This window comes from Halichoerus grypus, chromosome 2 (assembly GCF_964656455.1).
Source record: "Halichoerus grypus chromosome 2, mHalGry1.hap1.1, whole genome shotgun sequence".
Lineage (NCBI taxonomy): Eukaryota > Metazoa > Chordata > Mammalia > Carnivora > Phocidae > Halichoerus > Halichoerus grypus.
The window spans coordinates 66,636,666-66,649,035 of NC_135713.1; the positions used below are offsets into that span (position 1 = coordinate 66,636,666).

The 12,370-nt window shown below is 42.5% G+C and overlaps 1 protein-coding gene across 1 annotated transcript; it reads right to left on the reverse strand.

Annotated features, from left to right (window-relative positions):
• Nucleotides 1-5,490: 5,490 nt before the first annotated feature.
• Nucleotides 5,491-11,827, reverse strand: TSLP (thymic stromal lymphopoietin). The gene is made up of 5 exons (XM_078066318.1): nt 11,739-11,827; nt 10,574-10,745; nt 9,226-9,270; nt 8,426-8,560; nt 5,491-6,452 (listed from the first exon to the last, which is right to left on the reverse strand). Exons 1-5 carry the CDS (start codon nt 11,825-11,827, stop codon nt 6,336-6,338), a joined length of 558 nt encoding a protein of 185 aa, XP_077922444.1. The 3' UTR covers nt 5,491-6,335.
• Between the last annotated feature and the right edge of the window lie 543 nt (nt 11,828-12,370).

A 12,370-nucleotide genomic window follows, 5' to 3' on the forward strand; every position in this document is an offset into this window, starting at 1 on the left:
CAACCGGTTAAGAACAGTATACTACTTTATTTTGACAATGTGGTGTTGAGTTCTGACCCACAGTACCAGCAAGCATCATTACCTACTAAAGCAAAATTATTCATAACTCCAAATTTCACTTGCAATGTAAGTTTTCATTCTCTGGCACTAATAATCAATTTAATGTAGATGTGCTTAATATAGATATGTGTTGCACCAGCATAGCAGTGTGGCCTAAGTGTGTGCTAATGGTGTTGATATGGTAGTGATTCTTTACAAGGGAAGCCAGGGAGAACTCTATGGACTGACTTTGCCTTGTTCCAAGCTATATAGGAGATCTTTAGAAACACAGATGTAGCTATAAGAAGATGGACATCTGAATCAAAGTGTAATGTAATAGAATACTGAAGTAGGTGTTGTCCTTTTCTACCATTTGACCCATATCACTTAACTTCTCTAGGCCTGAGTTTCCTCTTTAACTGGTGCTCATGGTTTGGCTTCCTACAGAAGACAACAATGAGTATCCTTGGAGCAGTTTTTCATCATTGTGATAACAAATAAACTGAATGGACTTGATCAAGCATAGAGCAGAGAGATCAGTATGTTTGATTGCCCTGGGTGAAAGCTGCAATGGGACATTTCAAACTCAAGGGGAGCCCTTACAGACTCTGGTGAGTACAGCTATGACTTGAGTGAGGGAACTGATTACTTGGGCAACTTGGATGGGTGCAGATGCCCCCTGGGTGAAAAAAGATACAATTTAAATGTTATCAGGAGACCTGGCTTGAAATAGTACTCTGAGGTCTGCTGTCAAAACCAGAGTGAGGGCTCTAACAAGGAACTAATCATAATGGGAAGGGGAGTCTGGGCAGATGATTATAACTTAGAAGTACCTTGGAATGCTGGAGATGGCTGATAGTGTAGCTCCATGTCTCTGGAGCCTGCTGCCCATCCAAGATGTAGGTTTGGGGAATAGACTCTGAGCATGTAAAAATGAACTAAGACAGTGGTGACCTAAGAACCAAGGACGAAAGTTCAACATACATAATAACCTCTTATCCTTATTGTTTTATTTCTTATGGTTTTCATTTATAAAAAAAAATCTTGGCATCTAATAAGATTTGGATCAAGTGACATATAAAAATAAAAATGCACATGACCATATTTGTAGACAATGATGAAGAGATCTTACCAATTATATCTAATGAACAGAGGCCTAAGAAGATAATCTCTTAAATTTCTTTAGTTCTACAATGTTACATTTTATTTCAAAGATGAGAATAACATGTCAGCTAACTTAAACATCTGACTAGTACATTCTTAAACAAGAAAATCTTGATTTATAATATCTGGCACAAAAGGGTCTTGAACACTTGGGATGTTTGGGTAATTAAAGAGCAGATACTAACAGAATGATAGCTTGTTATCTGGTTCCTGACATGTACTTACTTGAACTTTCATTTTTACCCTGGATTTCTCAATAGCAGTGCACATTTCTCGCCATGTTTGGGGTGTGCTTTGACAGTGATCAAGATGCTAATTACCTGCAAGTATTTATTCAAATTCAAAAAGAGAGAAGAGCTGCTTACTATACCACTAGCTTATCTAATAGGTTTATTTTATTTTATTTTATTTTAATATTTTAGTGGATAAGTTCAATGAAAGTAGAGATTTATTTTCTTTGTTTTGTTCATTGATACATAACAAGCACCCAGAACAGTGCCTGGAACAAAAGAGGTACTTAATAAACATTTGCTTCTGGAAAAAAAAAAACCTATATATAAAATGCTAAAAATGTGAAATGTTTTTTCTTTCCTATATCAGTCATATCCCCTCCCAGAGTAATGAGCTGTGTCTATTATTTTAGGATTCCCAATATTTATACTCCCTCCCTATAGGAAGATTTATATCCCTGTCTGTTGCCCCAGCCTTATAGCAAATCCTTTGTAGACAGGGTAGGGAACATTTGACTTGCTTTGGTCATTGCACAGGAGCATATGTGATGTACACCATGTCCCAGCAGAAGCTTGAAGAGTTATTGCATGTTTCTGCCAAGTCACTTGCTCTTTTCCTCTGCCACAAGAGGAAGACATATTCCAGATAAGGCTGCTTTTTCAGCCTGGGTCCTGGAATGAGAATGTATGTGGACAAAACCTGGAGCTGATTTGCAGTTGCCAGTTGTAACATGAGTGACAACTAACTGTTGTTGTCACAAGCCAATGGGAATTAATGGTTATTATCTCAGTATAACCTGGCGAGAGCCTATATGAATTCTGGAGAAATGTGTGAAAATTAGCATATAAAAATGATTTTTTTAAAGAAAAGTGTAGTATGTTTTTCTTTATAGAAGTATTGAGGCTGTGTTACAGGAGGTAAGGGACACAAGGTTCATAAATGATAAATATCCTTTGGTAGGATTTTAAGATTTTCAAGTTATCCATGTTCTCAGCTATGTGCCCAGGGATGACATAAAATAAAGGCTTAGTGGATGTTTAATGCATAAATGCTTTATTTTGCATTTTGGGGGGAAGGGGTTAGGTAGAAGGGGGTTGTTAAGAAGCCTATGGAGGGGGCGCCTGGGTGGCTCAGTCATTGAGCGTCTGCCTTCGGCTTGGGTCGTGATCTCAGGGTCCTGGGATCGAGCCCCACATCGGGCTCCCTGCTCAGCGGGAAGCCTGCTTCTCCCTCTCCCACTCCCCCTGCTTATGTTCCCTCTCTGTCAAATAAATAAAATATTAAAAAAAAAAAAAGAAGCCTATGGAGAAGAGTGGCAGACTGCAACAACATTGATTCATTTTGGAATATGATAATTTCTTGCCTTTTAGATACCTAGAGAAGTAACGTTGGGGAGAAAGCAGGTGGCAGACACCAGATAGCTCATCTGATAGCTGCTGCTGCCAATTCCACTTCTGACTAATGAAAGCCTAAGGAACAGTTTATTCTTGGGAAACAGGTATTTAACTTTTAATTTCAGTTTAATTCATTTATTCATTTACTCAGCATATTTACTGAGAATCCACTATGTGTTAGACATTGTACCAGGATAAAGTAGGAGCCATTCTCATAAGATTTCACCAGGTTTTCCTCAAATTCCACATCCATGTGATCTATTTACCCCAAATTATTCCACAAATTTTCATATCCAAGATATCTGCTCCAAACACAGTCTAAATTCATCCTCAACACAATTTGAAATCCATTACCATCTCTTTCCCCATAAGAAGCATAAATAGTGGACAGGAGAGTAGAAGGGAAGGGAACAGGGTCATAAAAGCAGGGCATCCGTGAGCACATTCTAGAAAAGTAGCAGCTTAGCTATAATCTCCAAGGCAAGAAGAGACTTGTTTAGAGGAAGCAATATGAAATATGCTAAAGAGTGGTATTCCTTTTATATGCTAACTTCTCCAGTCCTGCCCCTTCCATCCCAGGTCACGACTTAGGCTTTGTTCCCCATTATATTAAGGCCTGGCTTCATCTTGCTCACCACCCCCCCACACCAAACCCCACTTCAAATTATTCCTTAAATAAGAGCCTAACTTCTATCTCTTGTTGGCTTTCTAAATTGCACCTTTCAACAGTAAGTGACAATAATCACACAGACTCAAAACCAAAACCAAACCTTTACTCATCTCACTCACACAGTGGGAAATTAGGAGGGACTTCAAGTTTGGTCGATCCACCCATTCTCTTGTGCACTTAAAACCTCAGGTTCTTTCCATCTTATTTCTCTGCCATTCACAGCTTCATCTGAAAGATGATCTATGGTAACTGCCAACTGCAATGGCTGCTGCATGCTTCTTTGTTTCCATCTCATGAGATGGGAATATAGATGATGTAAATAGCCTAATTAACAAAGGAGCCCCAGTAAGTATATACGCTTAAACCAGAATTTGCAACTTTCTTTCCATTGACCATGGAACATTTATAAAACGGACTATAAATGAATCCACCCTGAAAACCTCAGTGCATTTCAAAAAGTAGACATATATAATCCACGTTTTCTTTACATTTGGAAAAGTTCTTACTAGATTAATATGTGCATCTTCTTGCACATTACTTTTATTGATAGTAAGTAATTCAAATGATTACTTTTATATTAAAACACCTATGGGGTACATAGAAAAATAAAATATATAAATTACACAAAATTTTAAAGATAAAGCAGGAAACTCAAAGAAACTGCTTTCAGTCAGATGACTTTGAGCTGCCTCTTCTATCTTCAGTTCTTCATTCCTCTCTGCTTACAGGGAAATTGGCAAACACCTTGAGAAAAATTGTGAAAATATTTCTTTGCACAGTTTAGTGTAATCTCGTCAGTTAACCTCTAGTAAAATGGAGTTAATGGGCTTAAACTGCCATCTCTTTCCCCACCTTTTGCATAGGAAATTAATGAATACTAGCCTGTGCTAGACCCAAAGGAGTTTCTCTTATGATGGTATTTTAGGGCCCTGGGCTGGGTCTTTCTTTAGAGGACTTTATTTTGGAAAGAGGGCAAAGGAAATTCCCTTAGGGCAAAGGAAACTGCCTATTCGGCAACACTCTGAGCTTCTCTGGGTAAAAGCTGTGTTTTATTTACTTTTGTATCCCTGGTACTTGGCTGAAGGCATGGCACACACTAGGTGCTCCATAAATGCTTTTTGGATATATAATGTAAGCTTCTTCTTACCTGTTGGCAGGTAAGATGGATTTAGGGACCTTGAACCTCTCTTCTTCTGTGAGAACCAGCCCTCAGAGCAGCGGTCAGGGGAAAGTTTCCACTCAAGGAAAAATCAACATACCGCTATCTGCTCTATTTTGGCCTGGGCTCTATAGCTAGGGGGGCCCCTCCCACTGAAAGGCGAGCGAGCGGGTACCTGCTGCTCTAAGCTGGCAGCAGGCATTCCGGGATAAGAGAATGGATTTGGCATTGTTTACCTTAGTCTCCATTGTCTCTTCCAGATGTGGGGGAAGTTAAACAGGGGAAGGGAGGACTAGAGGCACAACTTAGGAAAAAGATAATTGGAATGTATCTTGAAGCCACCTATCCTCAAATATTCTCTCCATAGGCAGGGCCAAGGCACAAAGCAAGAGGGAAGTAGCCAGTGGGCTTCAAGGATGAGGGGAGGTAACGAACTGAAGAAAAGTAGATCTTAAAAGTCTTCATCACAAAAAAATTAGTTTCATCACAGATACTAACCAGGCTTACTGGGTGTGACAATCATTTTCCAATATATACAAATACTGAATCACTATGTTGTATACCTGAAACTAATATAATGTTATATGTCAATTATACCTCAGTAAAAACATTTTTAATTAAAATAAATAAAAATTAAGGCTAGACCTCAAAAGAAGAGCTGAAGAAAGGTGATGTCCCTCAGAAAGTTGTGTGTGAAACTACTACATCAAAAAGACCAGTCATAAGAAGCTAATTTGAGAATTGTTTTATTAAGAAATATATAGTGTCAATTACAAAGCAATATGTACATTTTTAAAAGTGCTTACAAATAAATTAAAAATATATTCCATAAATTTAAAAATATATATATTTTAGTTTTAACAAAGGCACTTCTTCAGAATCTACTTGCATATATATCACTCTTGTCAGATAATTCTTTTTTTTTTTTTTAAGATTTTATTTATTTATTTGACAGAGAGAGACACAGCGAGAGAGGGAACACAAGCAGGGGAGTGAGAGAGGGAGAAGCAGGCTTCCCGCTGAGCAGGGAGCCCGATGTGGGGCTCGATCCCAGGACCCTGGGATCATGACCTGAGCCGAAGGCAGACGCTTAACGACTGAGCCACCCAGGGGCCCCGTCAGATAATTCTTAAAACTTGATTTATAATACTTCCACAATATTTTGCTTGGAAATTCTTTCAAACTGCTTCATTAGATGTACAACTTTCTGTGCACCCCCTTTTGCTTTTATTTTCTTCTTTTGTATGTTTTTGGTATGAGAACATAAGAAGTATCAGTACATGTAGAAGAAATGCTTGCCTTTTAAACAGATGTTTCCATGTTACTGGGTTCAAGCTTTTCCTGCCTTAACCTTCTCCTTTCCCCTTCTACGTCGTGTTTAGATTCTTCGCCTGAAGTAAGGCTTATGTAGGTGCAGCCGAAAATTACCTGGGCCAGTGGCTCAGGCATCACCACTACATCCCCCTCCACTTGAGGGATAGTATTTCCCCTGTCTTATAAGTCCATATCAAACAATAGAAGCTTACAAAAATAAGTTAAGAAACCCCCTACCATAATTAAAAAATAACTATCAGCAGTCTTTTACATGTCACAGTTAGAGTTAACATTACATCTACCTAATAAAGATGATTTATTTGTTTGCTATGAAATACAGCCTTAAGGGAGGTGTATTTTGTCTCTACGAAATGCGACTGAAACGACGCCACAGTTCTATTAAGTATGCAACTTGTTCCCGGCATTTATTTGTTGTAACTTCTCTTTTCTTTCTTTTCTTCTTTGCCTGGGTATTATTTATCTGTGGAATAGGAGAGTCAATCATCAAGACTGTCACTATCTCTAACAACCATTGAATGGCAGGGTTTTCTTTAAGCAAATCCGTCTCTCAAGTGTGTCCCCAAAACACCTGCTCACTGGCTGCTCCTGTACACTTTCTCCAGAGGAATGCCCTTCCATCTCTCCACCCACCCACTCTGGGTTCAAGGCCAAGTGCCACCTCCATTACAAGGCCTCTGCTAATTGCTCAGACATTTCTTTTGGAAACTCTTCTAGTGCTTCAGAGTGTGTTTCATTTAACTTGGCTCTCACTTACGTGCTGTTTTTATTATTGCATCATGGGTATTCCCTGTAGTGCTGAGCACAATGTCTTTTATGTAGGAAACCTTGAATATTTATTGAATGACTAAGTAAATGACTCAGTTGATGGTTTCATGATCTGACAAGACCATAAGTTCCTCAAGAAGATGGTGTATGCCTCTTTATGGATATAATCCAGTAGACCTATTATTTGGACCCAAAGTGCTCCTCCTTTCTGTCCCCCCCACCACCTACCACCTACGTGTGCCACACACTAAAGAGGAGTTTAAACTTAAAAAAAAAAAGAAAAAAAAGATGTGATAATCTTCCCATGTATTCTTTCACCTGAATTACTCTTGGGTAGTGACAGACTGGGGCCTTCTAGACACATAGTAGTCAGATAAAGCAAATTCATCATGTTACTAAGCAAAAATCTTATAATCTAAAATCTGGTGAATCATAAATATTATTGGTCTTAGGCTCTCCCTTTGGGCTTGGGAGGGGACTGAAATAAATTACTCAGACTTTCCCTTTTTCAAAAGCTGTCCAGAATTTGATCTAGACTGTTTTCGATGCTCTTTATATGGATGAATGTCACTATGGCCATCTGTAGATTTGCCAGTCTCTTTCATAGAATGTATAGAGCCAAACAGGTTTTTCACATGGCTGTCTGGTATTGAGCGTTTAACTCAAGCCCAATCCAGATGGACCATATAGCTCAATCTTCAATCCCTAAAATAGTGACAGCCTTGGCCACACACTTAGTGTGCAGACTGAGAAAGGTCACCAGTTAAAAGGCAGGCAGTAGTCATACATATCCACACTTGTCTCTCTTTTGTCTTTTTAAAATTTGTCATCAGGGAGATAAATGCCCTATTTTACTTGCCTGCTGAAATAAATATTTATTGAAGACTTGTTATGTGCCAGGCATTACTCTAAGTACTTTAACATCTATTGACTCATTTAATCCTCATAAACACTCTATATGGGACTTGCTAATATGAGCCTCATTTTGCATATGAAACGGAGCACACAGAGCCTAGAAGTTATGTCAATTTAGAAGTTTTGGGGCTAGGATTCAAAGTCAGGCAAGACCATCTCCACATTTCCTGCTCCTCACTCTGCACTACTGTTTCTATTTAGAGTTACACATCCATTCAAATGCATGTAACTGCATATACAAATATCCATTATGTAATGAGACAGCCATACAAGCAATTAAGCAAACGTGGGTAGAGATTTAATGTATAATTTAACATTTAAGAAAGAAGCACACATTATTAAGTGATAAGCCCAAGCAATGCTGTTCAAAGTTTGGAATGGGTAAAGATCTCATTAGGAGCCCATGCATGGGGATTGTGATTTTGAAGGTCTAGGTTGGGTCCTTGGGAATTACCATTTTGGATAATCACTCTCCCATGCTCGGGCAGCTAGGGCGAAGGAGACTTACTGATCATACCTTGAAACACTGCCTAAGGTTCAGAACTACAGTTCTGCCAAAACAATCAGAACCCTAGAAATAGGTGGGTTGGGGTCTCTGCGTGAACGTGGGGCTGAATCTATAGCTTTTACCTGGCTCATTTGCTCTTGGAAAGATAGGTCCTGAATAAAAATCATAAAGACTTCTGCAACAAAGTCCCACTTTAAGCTTAATTCCAAGGCTTTAGAAAGCGAGAGTCCAATGTGTTGGCTTACCTGCATTCCGGAGTAGCCTGGGCACTGGAGAGTGAGCGCAGCATTAGTTCCTATTGCAAAGATTTCCTTGGCGAGAGACGTGCAGCCGTGGGTGGGATAGAAGGTAATGCGTTCGATTTTAGTGAGGCAATCTGGCTGCTCACGGGAGGCAAGGTTTACGAGGTAAGAGAAAAACGCCAGGAAAAACAAAAAACAGTAAAAACAAAAACAAAAACAAAAACCGGTAAGAAACAAAAGATGCGGCAGGGGAGGTGCGGGACGGGGAGCGGGAGCCACCACTCGCTTCGAGCGGGAGGAAGAAGTCTCGGTTGAGGAGAAGGAGAAAGAACCCACGGAAGGAGGAGGAAGGAGGGCGTTTTGAGAGTGGCAGCGGCGCTGGAGGAGAAAGGACGCGCGCCGGTCCTCGCTCCGCCCCAGTCTCAGGGCCCAGGCGACTGCCAAGAGGCGGCGCCCAAAGCCGAGGCTCTGCACCCCGGGAGAGGTTCCCCTGACGTCGTTGCCTGGTCCCGGTTCCCGATTTGCCTTTCCTCCCCCGGGCGGGGAGAGGGGGAGGGAGGACTCTCCCGGAATCCCGCTCCCTCCAGGGACAGAGACTTCCTTGTCCTAAATTGGAACATTAGTAGTATCCCAACCTGGGCACCGGCCCGGAGGTTTCCCGCAGCCCGGCGTCACTACGTAGTCTGCGTCGCCTGGGAGCCCAGCCACCGCCTGCGGATCTACGCACAGCGGGATACCCTCTCCCGGGAACGCCTGGTGTCTCTCTGGAGAAAGCCAGCAGTACTGACCACCCACTCACTCACCGGGTCTTCACAGTAGATGGGGTTGTTGAATTCGGTACTTTTGATCTGGAAGAAAGAAAGAAATATATGACAAGAAGGGTAAAAATTTAGTTCACAGGAGAAAACCAGGGAGCCGCCCGCTCCCAGGTTTCAAGGATGCTCTGAAAGCAGTTTCCACTTGGGCACTTGTTTCCTATGCATCTGTTCCTGTCATTGACAAGGTAATGAAACACTTTGAGTTCAGATAGTGCCTGCTAGTGTTTGAAACTGGGTATCAAAGGATCCTGGTCCTAGAGAGAGACCCTCCCACCACCACCAAACTGGGCACACTTGTACACTGGACTACACAAGTGAGTAATAATACCATCTTTCAAGGGCACCTGGGTGGCTCAGATGGTTGAGCGTCTGCCTTCAGCTCGGGTCATGGTCCCGGGGTGCTGGGATCAAGCCCCGCGTCGGGCTCCTGGCTCGGGGGGGGGGGGGGGGAGCCTGCTTCTCACTCTGCCCCTCCTCCTGCTCATGCTCTCTCTCTCTCTCTCTCTCTCTCAAATGAATAAATAAAATAAAAAAAAAAATACCATCTTTCAAATGCCCACAATCTGCCTTGTGGCCATTCATGCATTTCACACATGCATGCTCTATCCAGAAATTAGAATAATCAAGAAGGGGCGCCTGGGTGGCTCAGTAGGTTGAGCATCTTCGGCTCAGGTCATGATCCCAGAGTTCCGGGATCGAGCCCCACATTCGGCTCCTGGCTCAGCTGGAAGCCTGCTTCTCCCTCTTCCTCTGCCTCTCTCCCTGCTCATTCTCTCTCTCTCTCTCTCTCTGTGTGTCTCAAGTGAATAAATAAAATCTTAAAAAAAAAAAAGAATAATCAAGAAAATGATTACTACTATATATTAAAACTCTGAAGTGCACCTTATCCCATAATGGCATTCTAAGGCTTCTGGAACACTAGAAAGACCTGAAGTGCACCTTTCCCAGGGCTATTATCTCTAGTTAGGACTCAGCTCACAAGAATTCCCTCTTTTTTACTCTCTTTTCTCTCTCAAGCCCTTTCCCACGGTCTTTCTACTGCACTTCCTAGCAGCGCTTTGGTAGAGAATAGACACCTTGATAGATATGTGTTATCTATCAATATCTGCTCCTCATCAGCATCTGCACACTTAATGTGTGCCTATTTCTAGGTAGTTGTTTAAGAGGCCAATATATTTAAATATCACTTGTAAAAATTTTTGACAAAACGCTGGGCCATGATTTTTTCCAAATTATTTTTCTTTCCTTAAAAATTAAATTGTAGTTTGTATGTGGGTATGCCTATTCTTTTGATGAAAACACATTTGTTTTTTAAAAGTGTTTCTTCACTTACCCCATTCATATATTTCTCCAGGGCTTGATAAATGACTTCCTGATACTTCTTTCTAATCTTCTCAAAGTCACAGTCAGTGAAATTGTAGGTTAGCACCAGCCCTACCAGTTGCAAGATGAAGATCTTCCTGAAAGAAACTGACAGAACAAATAATAAGGCATCAGGCAATGTACTTGGAAGCCCAATTCTACCCCAGTTTCTCACTAAACTCTTTCCATCCACACTGAATTGTCTCTAGATCTGCAAGGCCTGCCTTAGGGGCATTGTGCCCAGACACCACTCTTTGCCTCTCATTCCCAGTGCACATGAAGCCCATATTCACCCATGCTGTTGCCTTAAGTTGGAGTCTCCCTGATGCTCCAGAGCTTTCTGGCTCCACATATATAACCCCTAAACGCCTACGGGCTCTTTTCTTCTAGGCCAATGATTTTCCTTGATGTCATTCTCTTCCTTTATAGAATTCTGAATTGATCACATGAAAGAAAAACTAGAACTAGCCGAATCTATGGAATTTTCACATTGGTAAAATCATCAGGAATTTCCCTCACCTTCCTCCTTTTATCTTTGCCCTAAACCCTTGATATGTACCTGAAAGTGCTTTAAGAAACACATACCTGTATCTTTCTCCCACAGGGCCATTTCCATGGCTAAGCCCCTTTCTTGTTGGAAAAAAACACTCCAAAACGGCAGCCACTCTAAAGACTATTTACCGATGCTCATGCATGCTGTACACCCTGAGTATTTCTTTTGGCCACTTTCTTTTTTTTTTTTTTTTTAAAGATTTTATTTATTTATTTGAGACAGAGAGAATGAGAGAGAGAGAGCACATGAGAGGGGGGAGGGTCAGAGGGAGAAGCAGGCTCCCTGCCGAGCAGGGAGCCCGATGCGGGACTTGATCCAGGGACTCCAGGATCATGACCTGAGCCGAAGGCAGTCGCTTAACCAACTGAGCCACCCAGGCGCCCATCTTTTGGCCACTTTCAACTAGTTCTTTCCCTCTGTGGCAACTGAGAAAACACACGTGCTTACTTAATGGGATGCTTTGGCAGGGGGGTTGGGCTGCATTTCTGCGTGAAGGCATTAAAATGCAATAGTGCCCAGGGGCTGATACGAAGTTGAAATGAATGGGAAAAGATCTGATGGGGCTCGCCCACAAAACACTCACTTCTCCAAAGCACCCTGATCAATTTCAGGAAAGAAGCGCCTACTCTTGGGTGATTGGGGGCACCTCAGGGGCTGCGGTTTCTCTAGCATGTTCTATAGGTGTTCTATAGGTGTCAAGAAACCCTTAAAACCACGAAGCCCAACGCCCATCCACCTTCACTGCCCCACTCTAAAGGCCAGACGAGAAGCGGGGCCCCACGGCGCCGAGTGGTGCGAGGAGGTGCGCGCCCAGGGAGGGTGCTGTCCAGCGCGCGGCTCTTCCGGAGGCGCGCAGGATTCGTGCGCCCGTGCGTGCCAGGCGCTTAGCCCGCCGCTGCGCAGCCTAGACTACTTCGGTCGCCTCGGGCCCGAGCAGCCGCGCGGGTTGCAGGGACAGGAGAAATAACGAGATGGCGGGCGCGGATTTGTACTTGCAAACCCTTGTTCATCCAGAAAAAGGCGTTGAAGCGCAGCGAAGTGAGTCAGGGAGAGAGCCAGAGAGGGTGTTTAGCCGGCGTCTGGGCTGTGGCAACGCCAACAGGGGGTTGAAGGGACGGAAGGCAGACACTGACTGGGCTTCTGGGGGATGAACCCCGCTCCGCCCGAGCTTGGCCCGCGCCGCTCGGGGCTCTCCAGACAACCAGCTCCCCTCTT